Raw genomic sequence first — 22,108 nt, 5'->3', positions numbered from 1 at the left:
AAGTCTGACTGAGGCTCCTTCCTCTTCCTTTCCTACTGGTGTTAGGGAGAGCAAAGCATTATGGGAGATGTTGCTCCCAGTACTCTAGCAAACTGACAAATCTGCATACTAGCTCCACTTACTCGGTTTACCATGATGCAGAACACAAACGGCATGCCTAGAGAGCTGGTTCTCTTGTGCAGGAATACTCACACAGCTGCCCGTTGTGCATCTGAGTAGGCATTGTGTTGGCCACAATCACGTTCGTCCCCAGGTTCTCCTGGATCAGGTGCGGGTGAAGAGCATGGTGATGAGTGTGAGGTGTGTCACTCGATGACCCTAAATTATATATATTATTCTAAGTATTGCATAATAAATGGATATAGTTCTTTTTTTAAAAAAATAAATAAATAAAAATGCAGTAAAATGGTTACATGCAAAATTCGATGAAACAGAGAATGCAGCGCAAAGCAATACATAGTGTAACGATACCAGTTCCAAAGCGGCCCAAAAAACCAACAACCCAGCCAGTTGAATTGATTAAAAACCTGAGAAAATAATATAGTTTTTTTTTAACCACCTGACTACAGTGGTACCTCAGGTTAAGAACTTAATTCGTTCTGGAGGTCCATTCTTAACCTGAAACTGTTCTTAACCTGAGACACCACTTTAGCTAATGGGGCCTCCCACTGCCACCGCGCCGCCACAATGTGATTTTTGTTCTCATCCTGAAGCAAAGTTCTTAACCCAAGGTACTTTTTCTCGGTTAGCAGAGTCTGTAACCTGAAGCATCTGTAACCCAAGGTACCACTGTATATTATATGAAGCAGGCACCAGGCAAATGTCACTTTACATGTTGTAAAAACACTGGCAGTCTGTACAGGTTCTCCACAGACAGGTCTGTGAGGCTTGTGGGAGAGCTTTGATTTGGTGGGAGATTGTGACCTCTGAAATGGAGACTCAGCAGATGAGGGTTGCTTAACCTGTCTATCCCCTCTACTGCTATTCCCCTGCAACTTCTCGCTGACTTTGTTTTGAATCATGTCCACCCTCAGCTGTTTGGCAGACCCAGTTCCCTACAGTACATCCAGCTTGTTCCTAACTGAGTTAAATGCACAGGATCCCTGTCCTAAATGGAATTGGGCAACACAAAATGCTTGGATTTTCCAAAGAACCTGAAGCCTGTTAAGGAGAGGTCCAGTAAGCATATCAGGATGAATGCTTGTTGTCATATAATGGCCTCATAAATCGATCGTGACCAGTGCTCTATAAAAACCGGACGTATAACCACCGTGTAAGTTTTGTGTATGCTAATCAGGATAGAGGCTGAATAAGATGGTCATCTGGAGGAGCCCCCGAAATTCAATAGGTAAAAAACCCCACTTCCTGTAGGGTCAACACTCACCTCCTAGCAGCATCTCCTGCAGAAGGTTGTCGATCTTGGCCATGCCAAAGAGCTTGACAAACTGGATCTGCTCAATCATCTGCCAAGTGATGCTCTGGAGGGTGGGCAGGAGGAGGAGGAGTTCCCCAAAGCGTCCCCGTGAATCATACTGCCGGTCATTGATGTAGTCCTCCAGGCTAACTTGAACTTGGTACCGCATTCGCTTGATCTTGATGGGGTCGCTCAGCCCTTTAGCATCTGGGGGAAACCGTAGGAAATTACGGACTATGGCATTTCTCAAGAAAGATGCAGTTTCAAGTGGGCCAGTCTGGGTGGTCTCCTGAAGCACTTGGTTCCTTACTTTGCTCAAACTCCTTTGTTAGGCACCGGGGAAGGTGTGCCAGTTTCATTCTCCTCATCCTGCACTAACACAGACTATGCATGAGTTCCGATTGTGTAAGAGCAAATAGAGGGACACTGTGACAACTCCAGCTTATGAAACAGGGTGAACAAAAGCAACACAGGACACAGGACACCTGTGCCTCAACTAGTTATCTATCATCCTTACCTAGTCCCATTTTGGAGCCATCCAAGATGGCAGCCATCACTACATATTCCAGATTTTAACTATATGTTGTGTGAAGAATTATTTCCTTTTGCCTGTCCTGAATTTCTCCCATTCCGCTTCGCCAGATGTTCTGTGTTCTAGGAGAAGAAAAAACACCTCTCTATTCGCTTTCTCTACTTCCCTCACCTGCACTCATGTTGTTGGGAACCTTACTGAATGGTTTTTATTCGTGAACGAACATTATAGGAGGAACTTGGCCGCGAGGAAGGGCATTGCTAGACAATACAGTCCTATATTCTGCGGAACCTTCATTTTAATTTTGTTCCCCACACATTGTAGAAAAGCAATTCCCCAGCCGTGTTAAAGGGGTTGGGGCATGGAAGCAGCCTCAGATGCCTCTTCCAAGTTACTGAAAAATCAGCACCTACCTGGATCAAAGAAGATGATGGCTTTCAAACATGCGTATTCGTTTTCGTCAATCTGCAGCTCTTGGAACGTGAGCACTAGCTCATCCAGGATGCGTACAGCCACACGGCTGATCTCCAGCAACTCCGGACAATTACGGGGGATTATGTGGTCATTTCCTGCAGGAGAATTGTTTGTTTTAATTAAAACCCAATTCTATCAAAAATCGTCACTGTTCACTACAGTCATACCTCGGGTTAAAGTTGCTTCGGGTTGAGAGTTTTTAGGTTGTGTTCCACAGCAACCCGGAAGTAACGGAATGGGTTACTTCCGGGTTTCACCGCTAGCGCATGCGCAGATGCTCAAAATAACGTCACACACATGCGCAGAAGCGGCAAATTGTGACCTGTGCAGACGCAGGTTGTGTTCTGCTCAGGATGCGAACGGGGCTCCAAAACGGATCCCATTCGCATCCAGAGGTACCACTGTATTTGAAATCCACAACCCATTCTTCTTCTTCTTCTTCTTCTTCTTCTTCTTCTTCTTCTTCTTCTTCTTGTTTCGATTTATATCCTGCCCTCCCTCCCAAAGGAGCCTTGGGTGGCATACATAGCAACGATAAAACATTTTTAAAAAAACCAACCAAAAGAAATTTGAAAACATTCTAAAAACACTTTAAAACATTCTCAGCCAGCATCTCAGGGTTTCTAGGAACAGTGTATTTCAGCCATCAAGTGCCTGGGTAAATAAAATATCTCACTAGGGAGGGTATTGCACAAACAGGGAACCACCACTGAAAAGGCCCCGCACAGGTCACTGCCAATTAGACATCCCCCAGTGATGGCAACATCAACAAGGCCTTGCCTGCCAATTGTACGATCCAATATGTCTGGAATTGGGGAAGGAATTTGTTGCGCTATGACATTTTTGTACTGCACCACTATTTTCTTTCAGAGGACAAAGAAGTAGAAGTAGGCAATTGGTTCCCCAGTCCACAAAAAGGGTGCTCGGGTTCAAAGAGGGCAGGACTTCTGCGCCTTTGACAGTAGTGTAGAAAAGGGAGTTTCAACAGATGTAACTAGCATGATATGGATCTTCTGCACTGTTTCTGAAAATACAGGAGCCCTGACTTCTTTTGTATCTGGCCATCCTGATTTTTACTTCCTCTCCCACTGCCCAAAAAATGACTCACTGATATACTCAGGAGCGTGTTTTAAGTCTAAACTGGATCCTAAACATGTTTCTCATCAGCAATTCCACTCTATAAATGGCTTGCGTTGAGCAAATGGATTTTCTACTTCCAAAACCCACCGAAAACATTTTTTAAAAGTTGGATGGGGCCTGTGGGGGTGGGGAGAGTCAGTTTTCAGCCAGTTCAATCATTGTAAAGTCCCACTGCTGCAACGCTGTGTTGCTTTGGGGGGGTAGCTCAGGCTGGAGACAGAGGGGAGATGGTTCTCTATTTTCCAGAGCTGAAGGCAGGAGAAAGGAACCACAACTCAAAATGTCTACCTATGTCCCACTTTTACCTCTGGTGAAAAGTTCTTGTAAAGTTGGACAAAGGAGTGATGCCTGTTGCAACACACATTCAGCTCTTAAATCACCCTGCCTAAATATACCCTCATGTTATAATGTTTGCTTACAGAACTGCAGAGATAACTGAAAGCCATCAAATCAGGTGTTGGGAACTTTTTTGTACTCGAGGGCCACGCTCCTTTTCAGGGGGCCGCATCCCAGTGTTGGGTGGGGTCAGAGGCAACAGTGGGCAAAGCAACAAATGTGCCCTTTACACCTTTGTGTACAGTAGACTAGTTTCCACACAAACAGAAACACACACACAGAAACACCCACACCACCCAAGCAAGCAAGAAGCATTATCAGAGTTCAATGACACATTCCTGCCTGGCAAAAACATCCAAGGGGGCGGTACAAAACAGGGCTGGTGCGGTGTGTGACTCAGGAGGGTGTGTGGCCTGAGGAGAGTTCCAAGGGCCAAACAGAGAGGGCATTTGGCCCCTGAAACTGAGGTTTCCCACCCCTGTGGTAGGTGACAAAGAAACCTGACAGATTACTGTATTTTTCCGTGTATAAGACTATATTTTTCCCTAAATTTTTAAAGTTTAAAATAAGGGGTCGTCTTATACACAGACAGTGCATAGTGCATTTTCTCAATTTTGAGTCCCAAAAAATTGGGGGCGTCTTATACAAGGGGGCATGTTATACATGGAAAAATACAGTACATTGCCTGCTTCCTTCCAAACCCCCACGCTGAAAAAAAGCAATACAATACAGTATTTTTAACAGGAGGAGATGGGAGGCATGTTGTTATACGATGCACTTTTACCTAGGAGTAAGATGTCTTTGAACACCATCGACCTCTTGGCGGCTCCCAGTAGCAGGTGCTCCCCTGCATGGGCCCGTAGCAAAGCCACCTGGAGGAACAAAGGACTATTATTAGAGGGCTGATGCAAGAGGAGGACAGATGGCAGGGCAGAGGGAGACAGAGAGATGATCACCTACAGAAGAAGAGCGCAGAAATTGCAGCTTGCTGAACTACTCCTTTGAAGACCACATGATTGAAAGGATCACAATATAAGCCAGGCATCTAACGTCATGACCCATAAGGGAATTTGTTTTCTATCGGTGGGAACACGACACGGAGGAATAGCAATTCCTGTGGAACTGAAGTCTTCTTAGCTCCTTCCCCTTTCTCTGCTGATGTTTGCCTACACAAGCATCCCAGGCATCACTTACAACAGTAGGCTGGTGAGCACTTCCTGTAAATTCCCACATGGGAAGTACCCACCCTTCTGTTTTTCAGGAACTGGCATAGTATGTCTCATGTTCAACAGGATAAGGGGGGGGGGGACCTCTAAATTGCTCGGTAACGTGGCCTGATTTTTCATCAGCTTCTGGGGACTAGTTGTTGTTGGCACCCGTCTGTCTCAGGCAATGGAGTGCACCTCCAGGGGTGAAGTCAATCTGCTGCATTAGCAGCACTGAAGTGCCCTCCCCTGGGCGTAAGCCTGGGCAGTGTGTATGGAGATCCTAGGCTGCCTAGATGACAAGACACACACACCCCACCTCACTGATACGGTCCAAAGGAAAGCAGAGCAATACGTTTGGCACCAGCTTGGCTGCTGGAGTTGCCAGAAGGAGTCATACAAGGCGCCATCCAACCGTCTTACGGACTCTGCTCTGGATTTGTGTAGGGCTTACTCCTTAGCCTTTTCTTCTGCCGGAGATATCCCACAAGGTAGTGGAGGTTGAAGACTAACATAACAATGATAGATAGCCACCTTCCTCACTCAGTGCGTGGATGTTTGGGGACCAGAGTTCTCAGAGCAGGAATAACTGATTGGAACAAAGGCCCCCGGAACAGAGCAGCAGGCAGATGCGTAAGTGAGAGGTGCTCAACCACCCCCTTTGCAAGCTTGTTCCCAGGGTCCAGGGAGCCCGAGCCTATTGCAGAGGGGGAAAGAATGCTCTGTTGAGCCCTACGCTGATCCTACGCTGAGGGCACACATGTGCAAAGGTGAAGGTGGATTTTGCCTAGTTCGTAAACAAGTAAAATAATGCTGGCCCTCCAATCCAGAGGTTTGGATCCAGCGACATTAGGGCTCTCTAAGGGAGCCATAAGGTCGCTCAAATGGCCACATGTTGGACTACTTTCCCCAAGTCTAGCATTGTAATTAATTTCTCTGCTGACTGTGGACATCTTGCTGTGATGAGCAACCCGTGGTTGTTGTTTTTCTCTTAAACCCTCTACTCTTGCTCTGTTGTTAATGATTGCATTCTGTCACTTTATGCCCTTCAGTGATCCTCAAGAATGTTCTGTATCTCCTGTCCCACTTCTGTTTTTTAAAAGAAGAAATCTGTGGAAACTAAGGTTAATACTAAGACGCAGTGTGGCATGGATGCTTCTTAATGTCCAACCGGGACTTCAGCTGTGCAGCAAACAACCACTAAACATTAACCAAAGGATTTGGGAAAGGGTGTCTTTATAGGGATGGGCCCATCTGTATACACTGAACAAACATGAAGAAATATCTTGCGATGAAAGAGCTGGAGGAAAGAGGAGAGAATGTTATTTTCTGGAGGTTTAGATCTCACCACTGGGAAGGAATGAACTTAAGGAAAGGAAATCTGTCCAAACAGAGTTCTGATTTAAAGGTACCCTGATGTTAAATGGACACAGCTTTCAAAACAAAATGGGGGCCCCTATCAACCCACTTTGCTCTGCTGTGCAAGTGTAAATGCAGGCGCCGCTGGCAGTAAGGACGTAATCCTTGCAGCCCAAATACTCGACAATGTCTGCTTGCCTCACAGCTTGTTTGCATCAGTCATTTTCAAGGGCTGGTTTTGCATTAGTTCAGCTTTGACGTGCATGCAGCCCCCGTGAGTCACAGTTCATAAGTATTTTATCAACTTAGGTTGTACAATAGCTGCACCCTTTCCTGGACACGGATAACTCTGCCACAGTCATTCACAATGGGCCTTGCACTGAATTATTAGAAATGGAACAGGAAAACCAACGTTTAGTTTCAGCTAGGATAAATAGGACTCACCTGATCATCCAGAGGAAGCTCACAGAAGGCCGGGATGTACTTGGCCCACTCCACTAGCACTAGCAACTGCTGCTTCATGGACTCGCAGACGTCTGCAATATTCGCGATCTTCTTCCCTCTGATATCACCATTGATCACTGAAATTGGTGACGATGATATCTGCAGGGGGGAGAAAGAGGTTTCACCTAACATTGCTCAGAGGGAGAGGGAGAGGTAAGCTGTAAGGAAGCTGCACAAACGACCAAATAATAATCGAAATCTGTGCGACAAATTTATGTGAGAAACTGTAACACCTTTCTTTTTTGCTGTAGAGTTTGCTATGTTTTTGCTGCAGAATTGCAAAGGCTCATGCCCTCTAACCAAGGTCAAATCCATTCTCCATCAAATACCATGATCCACAAACAAGCTAGGTTTTAGATTTCCTCTCCCCCATCTCCCTATTTCTTCAAAATACTCTGCTAGCTAGCCTTGTGGCCAGCAAATAAGAGATGGAAAGGTGGGATGAGGAAGCAGTGGCCTGCATGGCCAAGGTGGATGACAGGTGGTTGAAGTTGAAGTCTAGCCAATATCTGGAAGGTCACATCCCTGCTCTAATGCTAAACCCATTTAAACTGAAATGCCGCTGCATTCATCTGTTTGGGATTTGGCTCCGGTTGCAACATCTTAAAGCCAAATGTTCTTGGAGCACTTCTAGATGGTCCTAAAGGGAAGTTCACACAGAAATGTTTCTCAGTTGATGAGCACAGCACAGCATCCAGTGATGACGTGTGTTGTGTTTGTGAAATGGCTGCTGAAGATTGCAGACAGAGCCTGCATAACATTTGCTTGCATCACTGATACACAATGCTTCCCAGCAGAGGCAGTTCACATTCAGCAGGGAACCAGTTAAGCCATAACTGCTACAGTGATGAGCTATAAAGTCATGCACATGATGTACAGATCTGCTTTTATGATGGGAACCAGAAGTGCAATTCAAGTTCTAGACGGATGCTTTGGGCTATGCTTCCTCCCTGTTGGGTGCCTTCTAATCCTGGCTAGTCCTGAGCAGCAAATACCCAGATACGAGCCAATATAGTTCAGTATTTAGAGTAGGGGTGGGTAGAATTCAGGATTGCACAATCTGCTTTGGTTTTCCCTAGAGCCCTGAGATCCATCAGCCGGTGAGAGAAAGAAGGGAGTTGAGTGACAGAGAAAGCACTGTGCAAAGTGGCCATCAGGGGAGTGTGAAGATGCATCTTATGATAAATACATTAAAAAGTGCTGAGTATCAATCTCAGTGAATAATAATGCCCTTTTTCAATGTGTTTGCAACAAAGAAGTCCACCTGCATGCATGGTTTGCAACCCCCACAAAACACACTGAAATCCAAGTCATCCTCCCCAGTCAACTGTTCTCTTCCTGTCAGCTATTTCATTTGCTTGTTCTCTCCTCCTTCCTTGCTCTCCCAGGACCATATGTGTGCTATTCCTCCTCCCATGTTAATGCAAAGATCCCAATTCCATTTGGGAAAGAAATGTGGCTCCAAAACAACCAAGAAAGCAATCTCCAGCACCACCTTAATCTGTCCCAAGCAGTTTTATCTGCTGCAATCTTGGCAACTCTAGAAATGTCATCAAATAAGCAATGCTTTACGATACGATACGATAATCTTTATTGTCATTGTCCCATACAGAACAACGAAATTGAAAAATCTACACCAGACATTCAAAAACCAACAAGCCTGCTATCCCAGCCTGGTTAGCTCCCTCAAAACTCTGATACCCCTTAATTAATACAATATACTCCCATAGAGACTACCTTAAAAAGGTAAAGGTACCCCTGCCCGTACGGGCCAGTCTTGACAGACTCTAGGGTTGCGTGCTCATCTCACTCTATAGGCTGGGAGCCAGCGCTGTCCGCAGACACTTCCGGGTCACGTGGCCAGCGTGACAAGCTGCATCTGGCGAGCCAGCACAGCACACGGAACACCGTTTACCTTCCCGCTAGTAAGCGGTCCCTATTTATCTACTTGCACCCGAGGGTGCTTTCGAACTGCTAGGTTGGCAGGCGCTGGGACCGAGTGATGGGAGCGCACCCCACCGCGGGGATTCGAACCGCTGACCTTTCGATCGGCAAGTCCTAGGCGCTAAGGCTTTAACCCACAGCGCCACCCGCGAGAGACTACCTTACACTGTGTTTAAAACCAAAATCGCAAATTGAATAGAAACTGTTTCTCAGGAGGCTACTCCTAGTCTTTATAACTCTGTACCTTCTTCCAGAAGGCAGAAGCTGAAAGAGATCATTTCTGGGGTGCGCACTGTCCTGCACTATCTCTGCGGCTTTCTTATGGCACCTGGAAGCATAGATTTGATCCAAGGTGGGAAGAGTGCACCCAATTATTCTCTCTTACAGTCTTTGCAACAAACAAAAACCTGGCTGTTTAATATAGTGAACCTGCAAGATTTAATACAATAATACTGATCCTGGATGACCCCAGGCCAATGGGGAAGAAGTCCCTCATCGGTATCTGCCCAGTTTGGGGGCCTTTCCCAGAATTCATATTTTTGGTGCAGTCAATGCACAGTTGTTATTTGTTTCACACCAGCTAAGCACCTTCCTTCCCTTGAAGCGACACTTCTGTTACATTTTCTCGGACTCCTCAAGGCAGCATTTTGCACCTAGGAAGCTGTTGACAGCATATGCGACGCTATGACTGAGATGGCAAACGTGGTTGTACGAGTACTGTGTTGATCTGTTGGGTATTCCCTCTGTCATCTGCAATCCATCAAACTGGAAGCTGTCTGACCAGAGACTAAACCGTGCAACTCAATGCTTGTTTATTAAGAAGTAAACTCAACTGCAGGCATAGGCAAACCCGGCCCTCCAGATGTTTTGGGACTACAGTGGTGCCCCGAAAGACGAATGCCTCGCAAGACGAAAAACTCGCTAGATGAAAGAGTTTTCCGTTTTTTGAGTCGTTCCGCAAGACGAATTTCCCTATGGGCTTGCTTCGCAAGACGAAACGTCTTGCGAGTTCTTGCAAGTTTGTTTCCTTTTTCTTAAAGCCGCTAAGCCGCTAAACCATTAATAGCCGCTAAGCCGCTAATAGCCGCTAAGCTGCTAATAGCCGCTAAGCCGCTAATAGCCGTGCTTCGCAAGACGAAAAAACCGCAAGACGAAGAGACTCGCGGAACGGATTAATTCCGTCTTGCGAGGCACCACTGTACAATTCCCATCATCCTTGACCACTGGTCCTGCTAGCTAGGGATCCTGGGAGTAGTAGGCCAAAAACATCTGGAGGGCTGAGTTTGAGGAAGCCTGGCTTACATGGTGACTAGACTACATCTGGCCTTTATAGAGCACTCATTCCAATTGGTTTTACGGGGAGGTTATATAACAATGAGCATTCCTCCTGATTTGTTTGCAGGGTGTTTTTACATCTTGCCATTAATCATTCATTCATCCCACAGTTTCCCATGTATTTCCACTCCACTTTCCCAACCAAGAAAAGTCCCATTTTTGAAAGCAGGTTTGTTCTGCTGGGGCAACAGAGCCCTTTAATCCACTTTAACATTGCAAAACTAATATCTGGGTATGTGTTTGAATCCGTCACACAAAATACTGGTGGTCTGGAGGCACCCCCAAGCTGGAAAGAAGACTAAAATGATTATTATTTCTCTACATTCTAAAAGAGAAGACGTACCTGTTGTGAGAGAACTTCTGCTTGCAGTAAAACGTTAATGGACGGCAAGCTGCTGTCTTCGTAGCTGGATCTCCGAGTACTGATTCGGTCGCGTTCGTTCTGTACAGCTGCAAAACCAAAACAAACAAAAAACGATCCCAAAAATGAAAATGCAAAACAATCCGGATTACTATCAGAAGCACAAGACAAAGCAAGAAGCTGTCATCACCTCATACACTTTTGTCATTGCTTTTATACAACATAATAACATTTTAATATAACATAACATGGGAAAGCTCAATTGGTAGAGCATAAGACTCTTCATCTCAGGGTTGAATCCCACATTAAGCAAAAGATTCCTGCATTGCAGAGGGTTGGACTAGATGATCCTCGTGGTCCCTTCCAACTCTACACTTCTAGGATTCTACATTTTAATTTCTGTAGTTTGGAAAAGTGCAAAGGAAACACAGGGGGTGATGGTGGCGATGCCATCATCTGCCCTATCCCAAGAGCGATTTAAAGTGGGTAAAAGTAAAAGAATGGAATATATGTATGAAACATCCAGATAAATGCATGCCCTTATTCTAAGGAAGTCAACTCAATGGGGATTGTCTTCAGGTATTTGAGTTCTTTAGTTTAAAAGAGCTGCACGCTATGTTGTAAACTTCTGCCATCTCCACGCTACGGTCACTTTCAAGCCATTCATTTAATGCACATGGTACCCCAACCAAAGAATCATGGGAACCATAATTTACCCCTCACAGAGCTACATCACCCTTAAGAAACTGCAGTTCCCAGGACTCTTTGGGGAAAGCCATGTGCTTTAAATGTGGATGTGACCATAGTCGGCTTTCTTTCCTAAATCAATAAACTCCAAGCACCACTTCCTTTTTAAGTGTTCCAGAATGTTTTGATCATTTTAAGCGCACCAGGGAACTGTGTTCTAGGATCTTTTAAGACACGTAGTCCACTTGCGACTTCCTGGGAGGTTAGCCAAGTTTGCCGAGTCATGGAGTTGCCTAAACTATCCCCTATGATAACTCCACAATTAATGGAGATATCAAACAATATCTGATTGTTACGGTTACACCTGTGCCTCTCCAGATTTATTTCCTAGTCATATCATTCTGCTTGATAATACGGCTATAATGAGGCTGTGCTGAAATTAAAAGCCTGCAGTCAGCGGCTGTTAACAGAGGCGCTCAAGGTTACGCCATGCGTTATCGGGATCCACGCAGCTCTGTCACGGCATGATGTATTCTGAATGTTTACTCAGTATTTAGCTGGTCACGGACCTAATGTAACTTCTATTGAATATTAACAGGCAAATACAAGTTGAGTAGGCACTCCAGAGAGAAAAGAGAAAATTCCCCAGTCCTTTGCACAAACCACAGTAATGCTCGAACCCACTGATGCAACTATAATAACTAATGTTGTGGAAGGAACATGAATCTCCAGGGTTTGGGGTTAATGACATTAGTCTGTTGCAGAAAAAGTGACAAGAGAGCCTCCTGGCACCTTTAAGACAAGACAGATTTATTTCAGCCTAACCATTTTATGGACTGGGGCCCAATCTAAAGCACAAAAACTGTGCCAAAAAAAAGTACCTTGTGGCTTGTGAAAGAACTAACGTATTTATTACGGCATAAGCTTTTGCAAGACAGAGCCCCCTTTATCAGGTGCGTTTGGGCCAGAATCATAACAAAATAAAAAGAGCTCTGTTGGGGCAGACCGAAGACTAACTAGTTCAGCATCCTGTTTCTTGTAGCGGGCAACCAAATGTCTTTGGTGAGGCCACAAGGAGGACATGCGAGGAACAGCAGTCTCCTACTATTGCTCCACAATGGTAACGGGTAAAGGGACCCCTGACCATTAGGTCCAGTCATGGCCGACTCTGGGGTTGCGGTGCTCATCTCGCTTTATTGGCCGAGGGAGCCGGCGTACAGCTTCCGGGTCATGTGGCCAGCATGACTAAGCCGCTTCTGGCGAACCAGAGCAGCACACGGAAACACCGTTTACCTTCCCACCGGAGCGGTACCTATTTATCTACTTGCACTGTGACGTGCTTTCGAACTGCTAGGTTGGCAGGAGCAGGGACCGAGCAATGGGAGCTCACCCCGTCGCGGGGATTCGAACCGCCAACCTTCTGATCGGCAAGTCCTAGGCTCTGTCCCCAGGAAGAAGCATAGAGCCGTCCTTTTAAAGCATCTAAGATGGACTTCATTGCATTTCATGGGAGCAAATTCTACATCTGAACTATGCACTGTGTGAAGAAGTAGTTTCTTTCTTCCATTCCTAATCCTGAATACGTTGTGAACCGCACTGTGATCTTCGGATGAAGGGCAGTATTAAAAATTTAATAAATAATGAAAAATTATACTTGGAACTTTTTATATAGTAGATATCAAATGTTCAAACCACTTCTTCTGCACCATATTAGTAATTCCCACAACAGTCCACTTCCTCTCGAGAAGTGAGTTGATATATATCCCAAAATATTGCATGCTCCCCACCCCGCATCCTCAGAAGTTGACAAAGGTTGAAACAGTGATTTGGGGAGCTTCTATTGGAATTGCATAACAATCCCTTCAGGTGCGAACTGGCATGGATGTTATTGTCTCAGTTGGTTTGGAGGCTCAGTTTGTAATATGTTGGATGATGGTTGTGAGCAGGGAAATAGGTTTCCCCACCCCTAAAGAAACCTATTCATTTGCTGATCAATAGTTGTTGAATAGGTCAGATGCTAGTGTAGCATCAAGGAGAAAAACTGCTATCTTGCCTTCAGGTTTTGCTGAAAACTGAGCAGCAGCTGGCACAGCAAATGGTCGGAGAACCTGGTGCTGCAGCACTGCAGAAGTTAAGCAGGTGTGGGACTGCAAAGACGTGTAGGGAAAGGAGTAGGCATTTGTTTCATAACCCAGTGACCTACATGGCTGGTTTACAGACTACGCTGCCTGCAGTTTGGGCACACAATAAGAGGAAAGCTACAGTCAGTGACACACAAAAAGACCTCACCTTCTTTCTTCATTCCTGCTCGAAAACATTTCTTTAGCCTGCAGTATCGACATTGGTTTCTTTTGTCCTTGTCTACAACACACTGCCTGTTAAACCTGGCGGGGGGGGGGGGGAGAGGAAGGAGATAGAATCATGAGTTTAAAAGGGAAACACCATTCAGAGACTTAAGAGGGTGACTTGAATTAGGCGCTATAATCGCCCTAGGACTGATCAGCACCCCAAGGAATGAATAAGCAGGAAAACGATAGTAACTCTGGGCTCATCTACACTTTGGCTTGAACTGAATTTTGATCATACTCTGTACTGATTAATTCCCCTGGAGCTGAGAACTTTTCTCATTGTTCCGTGGCTGTGCCTTGCTAAAATCAGATATTGCGTGCCCAGCTGTAGAGGGCCTGCCCCCCACACTCACAGCAAAAAAGGGAGGGATAAAATAAATGGACAAGACAACCGTCTGGGATTTAAAATGGCCATAACTTTATTGATTTCAGATGTAGGGAGTCTTGGCATAGGCACTGGGTGTGTATCCCTCTCAACCCCTGGCCCCCGGTTGCTGGGTCTGAGACATGACAGGGTCTATTTGCTAAACACAAGTTTAAGTGGATGGGCCCCAAATGCTGAGGGAAGCTCTATGGCTCACTAGCCCTATGCAACTGGCTTTTTGGACAGAGACTTCCCTCCAGACCCCTCTAACGGGGTACCCTGTTATCGTCGCCACAGGGGGAAAAGGGAAGTGCAGGAAAAATTCCTTCCTGACCCCGAATATGAAGACTGTCAAATGACCACAGCGAAGCCCTCCTAGCTGAAAAGGAATTGGTTAAAGCACCAAACAACTGGAATGAAGGGAGGGAGCAGGGTGAGTGACGCTCCTGGCTGACTGGATGAGGAGGGCAGGGTCGGCCAGGAATTATAGTGGCCGAGCAGACCTGAGTCAAGCCTGCCTCCCTCAGGTCCGTTCATCAAGCCACGCCCCCCCAAGGCCGCTGCAGTTTGGCTCATTTGAATCAGCAGGTTTTGCGGGAACCTGTGCGCCTCCAATGGCGGTCGAGGGAGACGTGCAGCACTCAAAATGGCGCGTCAGCATCTGAGCAGCCGGGCCACAAGAACCGGTCACCGAGGAGGTATGGTAAGCGGCCATTACCCGCTGAATCGGATCTTATGTGCAAAAAACCCAAGATAATCCCTGCTCCAAAGCATGAAACTTACTAGACCAAGAGTTACCAGGACTAAGGAATCACCCACACATCTGCTTCCCCCCCTGGGGAAACTTGCTGTTTACCAATGAGTCAGAGTAACTGGGGTTTCTCCTGATTGATACTTGTTCTCATTTAGCACTAAAAAGAGGGTTTTCCGGGAGAAAACGACAGGGCAGAGGCAAAACTGCTTGGACCCAGGCCTAGAAAGCACAGGACAAGCGTGGGCAAGCCCTGACTCTGAAATGATTCCTCTGCTGCTGCAATTTTGTGGAGTGCTCAACACATGTACAAAAAGCAGCATATTAATGCGACATGAAAGGGTAACTGGAATGACAGGCAGGGAGAAAAAACAGTAAGGTTAAGTAGGACAGGCTGCAACCTAAGGAATGAGCCTGTCCCTTTAAATGTATGGATAAAGTGAGAGGTAATGTAGATCCAGCTGCTGCTGCCTCTATTCCTCACCAATCCTTTCAGCCACCTTTCTCTTTTTTCTCCTGCCCTAATGAGCAGGACTCCACTACCTTCTACTGCAAAGAAGAGAGAAGTGGGGAATAAAGGCCAGAGGGGGGAACTGGGCATGAACACTAGGAATTAAGGCTGCAGTGCCTGCATCCACACATACTGACAGGTCTCTGTTTTACTGTCTGGTCGCTTTTTTTGCCTTGACACTTTACCCGTGAAAACCTGCTCTTTAACACTGAATCGGAACAAATGGCAATTCGAGTTTCTGTAGATTTCCATCTGCTTCAGTTCAGCAGTAGAGAGTGTGTTTTCACAGGGAAAGCGCAATGGCAAAAAACAAGAACACTACGACACGGTGCTTTAAAGTGCCTAGAAACACAGCACAAAAAGTCTGGATGAGCCCTTTTTTCCAAGGAAACGTGTGGGATAGCTCTGTCTCTTGCATTCCAGTTCCTTGTAGCACTTATAGATAAGTTCTCATTCCCTTGGTTATAACCTGTCAACCCAAGCTGGGCTGTCTCACATATTTTAAGGATCTATCCGGTAACATCCCGCTGCCCCCACCTTCCCCCCTTTACCTGCAGGAATACATGTGATTCTTTCTGACGCTTCTCCTGAAAAACCCTTTGCAGCCATCACAGCTGGAGGCCCCATAGTGTTTCCCCGTTGCACGATCTCCGCAAATGGCACACAACGCACTGGCCCCGATGCTGTTGGGCGCATTGAGGTTTGCTGCTTCAGAAGGGGAGGTGTCTGTTCAAAGGGGAGACAGGGAGGGCAACTGTGAAACAATTGGGAATGGGTTCAGATCGAAGCAGGAAATTACAAGGGCAGGCCCTACAAAGCATTATTATCCCAACAGGGCAGGCGGTTCAGGCTGACAGAGCAACTTGCCTTGGGCTGCTTGATGAGCTCCGGCAGAGGTGACATCTTAATCCAAGTTCAATCTTTGCAGCCCGCTTTTCCTTCCAAAGGGAAGCTCATAGCATACCAAAATAAATACAACAATACCAAAAATCAATACGATAATATCAGGCAGCAAACCAAACAAAAAGCAATGCTGTAACAACTCATAAATAAAATTTCAATTCAGTATCCATGGCAGTGGTTCTCAAACTTTTTTTTCTCTGGGCCACACTTTCGGAATAAAAATTTGCTTGTGCCACACCTAATTTTTAATTGATGAGAAATGCATTGGAAAACAAAAAGAATCAACTCCTAGCAGCGCTTGATTTATAATATAGAATGCAACTACTTTATAATATGATCGTGAGACATCCAGAAAATACAAAGCAATGCTGCTACGTAAGTACATGAATCATTCCCAAAATATAATATTGATTGTCTTCACTCTTCCTGCTGCACATGCCATCCTCTCTTGCCACACCAGTATGGCACAACACACCCTTTGAGAGCCACTGATCTATGGGAACAAATTAAGGAATCAGATCAACTGAATCCCTGCAATATGGACATTTCATATTAGTCCTCTTATCTTTGCCTCTGTCCTTCTTCCCTTCCCCTAATTGTCTCTCTCACTGTCAAAACCTATGACTGTAAGGTCCTTGGGGCAGGGCCCTTTTATTTTTATTCAGCACTGAAAAACACCACATATACTGCTGGTGCTAGATACACGAGTGCCAATACTCCCAATAATTTACTCCTTCTGGGACCAATACTTCTCACTAGCTTTGAGTTGGCAGTTCCATTATGATGGCTAACCCAACACTCACTCCTTTCTGTACAGATTTGTTATGGCATATTGGGCTCTTCCAGAAGATTCAAAACCCATTCATTTTCCCTTGACTACTGTTCTTGAGCTCCTGCTGATCTAGTATCAATAGGTTGTGATGCCATCCCTGTGGCATGGAAAGGGGAGGCGGCCCTAGCTGCTTGTGTGTGTGGGGGGGGGGATATTTGCCTGTCTCCCCACCCACAACAGCTCATGCAATTTTACACCTGTTTACCAATAAGCATCAGGATGGTGAAGATGCAATTGAAGACGGCAGGCAACAGAGGAAGTTAGGGAGGGTTTAGCTGGCAAAACTGAAATCCTGATAGCCAGCTCCATTACATCTGAACTCTTTAATCTAGAAATTAAGCAACTGATTGCACCAAGTAATCTAATAATACAGTACTGGTACCTTTACCTTTTTACCAGGAAAATACAGAAAGATAAAGAGGTTTGTATAATAAATCATAACATTTCCTCTATTTCCAAGACACTACCCCACAAAACAAACACGCACAGCTTTGTGCCATTTTATTGTTTTGCTAGCATATAACGCATGTTGTATTTATTTGTATGAAACATAATATTTAAAAATATGATATCTAAATGTTAAATAAACATGTCTTCTAGGTGATAGGAAGCTGCACATTTTGAAATTAAAGTTTTTTACAATCTCGCCACTCCATGGCAATCTACGGGAAAAGTTATGTCTTCATGTAATGCATAACAACCAGGGTCCTTATTTTTATCCGACAAACATTGCAGGGGTCAAAGGAGGCTCTGAAATGGTTCAAATGATTTCTGTTACTGGACCAACATTTCTGATAGGGAAGCAAGCTTGCGAGGGCCACAAAACTAACTTCTCGCCTGAACAGCAGCTTTGTACAACTTGAGAGCTTGCTGCCATAACAATATCATTTGCCCGTTGTGATGCGCTGTATGAATTAGTTGAGATACTTGGTACTGTGGCAATTCCACCCCCCACCTCCAAAAAAAACCCCTTCTCTCAAAGAATTTACAACGAGGCTTAGTTTTCTAGCCTGAAAGAGGTTAAGATATGAGCTATTTGCTGATGGGAAGTTTTCAGGCTTCTGCCGGATAAGTTAAGCCAGGAAAAGACAGACTTCAGTCTAGTGGGACTTAGAGCCCCTGAGTAGTCCCTGAGCAAAGGATTTGTTGTAAGTACTGGAACTAAGCTGACTTCACACAAAAACCCATTCCTAGTTACCCCAAGCTTTGTTCATCCCAGCAGCCTAATTTAGAGTGTGCGCATCATTTTGTTGTTGTTAGAATTGGGACTGACTGACAGAAATTCCTGCCAGCCTGCTGCAAACTACCTGGAGATCAAATTGTAGATCCCAATATATCTTCTGCCCACCCTGACTTAGGCTGTTCTTGGAAAATCATTTCTGAAGCATGTTGGGAGCCACTTTCCTCAAGGCTTGGGTCTTGATCCAGCCTTGCTAGCTTGATCAGAGCTGTTTTATTATTTATTTTTCTAAGATGTTACTGGAGTCTTCCTTACAAAGTCTAGAGAAATATGGCTTGTTGTAGTGCCACATGAAGCAGGCAGAACATCCCCAGAAGATTTAAGAGTGCAAGGAGATTCATATTTCTTCACTGCAGGGGGTTGGACTAGATGACCCTCAGGATCCCTTCCAACTCGACAATTCTAAGATTCGTTTATTCTATGATACGAGAGCAGGTGGTCCCCAAAGCAATGAAGAGGGAGCACCATCTGCATGTGTCAGGAAGAAAAGGAGGCCTATTCATTTTCATGAATTGTGCTCACTGGAAGTGCTCACTGGAAGGACAGATCGTGAAGCTGAGGCTCCAATACTTTGGCCACCTCATGAGAAGAGAAGACTCCCTGGAAAAGACCCTGATGTTGGGAAAGATGGAGGGCACAAGGAGAAGGGGATGACAGAGGACGAGATGGTTGGACAGTGTTCTCGAAGCTACCAGCATGAGTTTGACCAAACTGCGGGAGGCAGTGGAAGACAGGAGTGCCTGGCGTGCTCTGGTCCATGGGGTCACAAAGAGTCGGACACGACTAAACGACTAAACAACAACAACAACAAATTCATTTTCATCCTAATTCTTAATTCCAGCCTGCAATGAATCTGAACAGCGCTTGCGGCCGTTGCTGTTGTGACTGGAAACCGTATTAATCTTGTTTTAGAGCTCCAACATACTCAAATACACATGCACACTTCTCTTCGTGCTTCTAATGAAGCGGATCTCACAGTCCTCAAAAGTTTATGTCACAGTAAATCTGCTTGTCGATGTCACAAGGTACTTTGTTGCTTCTAATTACATCAGTTTCCTGGGGGTGGGGAATCCACATAACTGAGAGTGATGGCAGAGGGGTGGGGTGGGGAGGTCGAAAATACAGTGGTGCCCCGCAAGACGAATGCCTTGCAAGACGAAAAACTCGCTAGACGAAAGGGTTTTGCGTTTTTTGAGTCGTTCCGCAAGACGAATTTCCCTATGGGCTTGCTTCGCAAAACGAAACGTCTTGCGAGTTCTTGCGAGTTTGTTTCCTTTTTCTTAAAGCCGCTAAGCCGTTAATAGCCGCTAAGCCGTTAATAGCCGCTAAGCCGCTAATAGCCGTGCTTCGCAAGACGAAAAAACCGCAAGACGAAGAGACTCGCGGAACGGATTAATTTCGTCTTGCGAGGCACCACTGTAACTAGAATCAAGTTCACTTCTGAAAGAAAGTTCAGAAACAAACAAGTGAGCAAGCTCCCTGGCTGTTGGTGCATTACTGCGAGAAAGAGAATGTGCTGCTCTGCTTTCCTATTCTTCAAAACACAATTTCATAGAATTTTGGAATTGGGAAGGGACCTTGGATGCCCCCTAATCCAGCTGATCAGTGCAGGAATCTTGGAAGCACAGCAGCAGCTGTAACAACAACAACAACTAGCTCCATGGTGGGTGGAGGTCTGTGGGTGAGGAGAGGACTGATTTCCTTACCGTAGCCACCTTGCAAAAGCGGCCTCTGACAGTCACACCCAAATGTCAAAATGTATTTTGGAGAAACCTGCAAAAGTTTAACCAGAGACCATGCTCTTGTGCTTCATGCTTCCTGGGGGTGGGAAATGAACATACGTAATAGAAGCTCACTGTATGACTGCTTTTAGTGGTCTGAAAAGCTAGTCTGCACACAGTCCTTAAAGCACAGTTTTTTCCATCACTATAGATGGACAAGTTACAGATAGGTAGCCGTGTTGGTCTGCCATAGTCAAAATAAAAAAAATCCTTCCAGTAGCACCTTTAAGACCAACTAAGTTAGTTCTTGGTATGAGCTTTCGTGTGCAAGCACACTTCTTCAGATACCTGGTATCTGAAGAAGTGTGCTTGCACACGAAAGCTCATACCAAGAACTAACTTAGTTGGTCTTAAAGGTGCTACTGGAAGGATTTTTTTTATAGATGGACAAGTCAGTCAAGCTCAGTTTCTCTCACTTTTTGTAAAAAAAAATTTCCCAAAACTCCTGTACATATTTCTCCAAATACACCCATCTTTGCAATATTTTTTCTGCAATATAATGCATTTAATATGTTATTTTAACTAATATATGCTTTCCCCTTATATATGCAATTCTGTACACACAGAGGACAGCATCTCAAAACACAAAAAAGTGTGAATTTCAAAGGACAGGATGTATTTTGGTTTGCGTGCAAATAAGGTAGGTTTGCAGAAAACCAAGTTTCTCCCCCAACCTTACTGGTTGTACACCATTAGCTTGTAATATGACAATAAGGGCAAGGGTTAGGAATACAGAATTTTGGAAAATATAAGAATGTTGAAAATTAGGAGCATAGGACAAGAAGAGAAAATTTAGTATTTAATTTAAAAGAGAGTGCAAAGCTCTGTTGTTGTTGTTTTAAAGGATGGATGGCATGTCTTTGCCTACATTGGAATTTTGCTAGGATTGCATAATTTATCATACAGCAGCTTTCTCTGCTGGGTTTTAGAGGGAGCATTTAGAAATGGCTAAGACACCCAAACTAAGAAAACCCTGTTGGTTATCGCTGAGTGGAAACTGCAGGACAGTAATTTTCTGTGAAACATAAAAATACGTTGTTTGTATATGATGCCTTTAAAATGCATTGTAAAGTGCTTGGAGGTTCTCCCACCTCCTAAAATATAAGTGATATATATGATATTGTCTAAGTAAGTAAGTATTTTGAGAAACTTCCTAACCGGCAGACGTGGTTGGCAGTGAAACAGCCTCAGGCAGTGGTGTGCTCTCTGTTTAATCAGAGGCTAGATGGACACCTGTCAGGGACACCATAGTTGCATCCTGCATTGTAGTTCTTGCACTGAATGGGGGTTTGCCTTAATGAGCTCTGTGGTCCCTTTCAACTCTGATCCTGCAACAGGGGTGGGGAACAAATAGGAAGTGTGAGGATCAAGATCCCAGTAAGGGGATAGGCAGGGCTGGCACAGGGAGTCTGCACTGCTTGTTATGCCACTGCCACACCGCCCAGGGCCAGATTTAGGTTTGATGAGGCCCTAAGCTATTGAAGGTAATGGGGCCCTTTATATGTCCAGCTGTCCTTTGTCAACAACCAATTGTAGCTGTTTTTTGTGTTGAATATATGCTATATGATAATTTATGGACCTAATAGGTATCTAAAGCCATTTGTACATATCAAATAGGAGCCTATACAACACAAAACACTGTTGCTGTGTGTAGGTTTTATTTTATTTGTTTTTTATCTTATATTTTGGAACTGTACATCTAGTTTCTTTTCCCTTTAATTTTTTTTGGGGGGCCCCAAGAGAGTGGGGCCCTAAGCTATAGCTTGTTTAGCTTATATGTAAATCCAGCACTGCACCCACCCACTTCCTCCTCTTCTTCTCCCCCACTAACAACAACGCTCCTTCTCCCCCCTCTCTTTTTCTCTCCCTCCCTCCACCCCCAGCTTTCTTCTCCTTCTGCCATTGGTTTAACACAGGTGTGAAGAACCCGTGACCCTTCAGGCGCTGCTAAACTACAACTCCCATCATCCCAGGCCATTCGTCATGCTGGCTGGGGCTGATGGGAGTTGGAGTCCAGCAAGCTCTGGAGGGGCACAAGTAGCTCATCCCATTTTACAATATCCCACAGTATTATGTACAGGTTTGAA

At 45.1% G+C, this 22,108-nt stretch overlaps 1 protein-coding gene across 9 annotated transcripts in view; it reads right to left on the bottom strand.

Annotated features, from left to right (window-relative positions):
- HNF4A (hepatocyte nuclear factor 4 alpha) overlaps positions 1-22,108 on the bottom strand; it is a 66,078-nt gene that overhangs the window by 7,786 nt on the left and 36,184 nt on the right. For all 9 annotated transcript variants that reach the window (XR_013987922.1, XR_013987923.1, XR_013987924.1 and 6 more), the window contains exons 2-9: positions 15,817-15,991; positions 13,581-13,675; positions 10,587-10,693; positions 6,905-7,063; positions 4,681-4,768; positions 2,360-2,515; positions 1,385-1,621; positions 193-318 (exon numbers count right to left, since the gene is read on the bottom strand). Coding sequence is in view for 2 of the 9 variants with exons in the window: in XM_081011369.1 (XP_080867495.1) it covers positions 193-318; positions 1,385-1,621; positions 2,360-2,515; positions 4,681-4,768; positions 6,905-7,063; positions 10,587-10,693; positions 13,581-13,675; positions 15,817-15,991 (1,143 nt within the window). In the remaining 7 variants the exon portion in view is untranslated. The remainder of the gene's footprint in view (positions 1-192; positions 319-1,384; positions 1,622-2,359; positions 2,516-4,680; positions 4,769-6,904; positions 7,064-10,586; positions 10,694-13,580; positions 13,676-15,816; positions 15,992-22,108) is intronic.

This window comes from Podarcis pityusensis, assembly GCF_964106645.2.
Source record: "Podarcis pityusensis genome assembly, chromosome: 6".
NCBI lineage: Eukaryota > Metazoa > Chordata > Lepidosauria > Squamata > Lacertidae > Podarcis > Podarcis pityusensis.
Note: the sequence above shows the minus strand (reverse complement) of the source record. Positions and strands in the feature narration are given on the sequence as shown.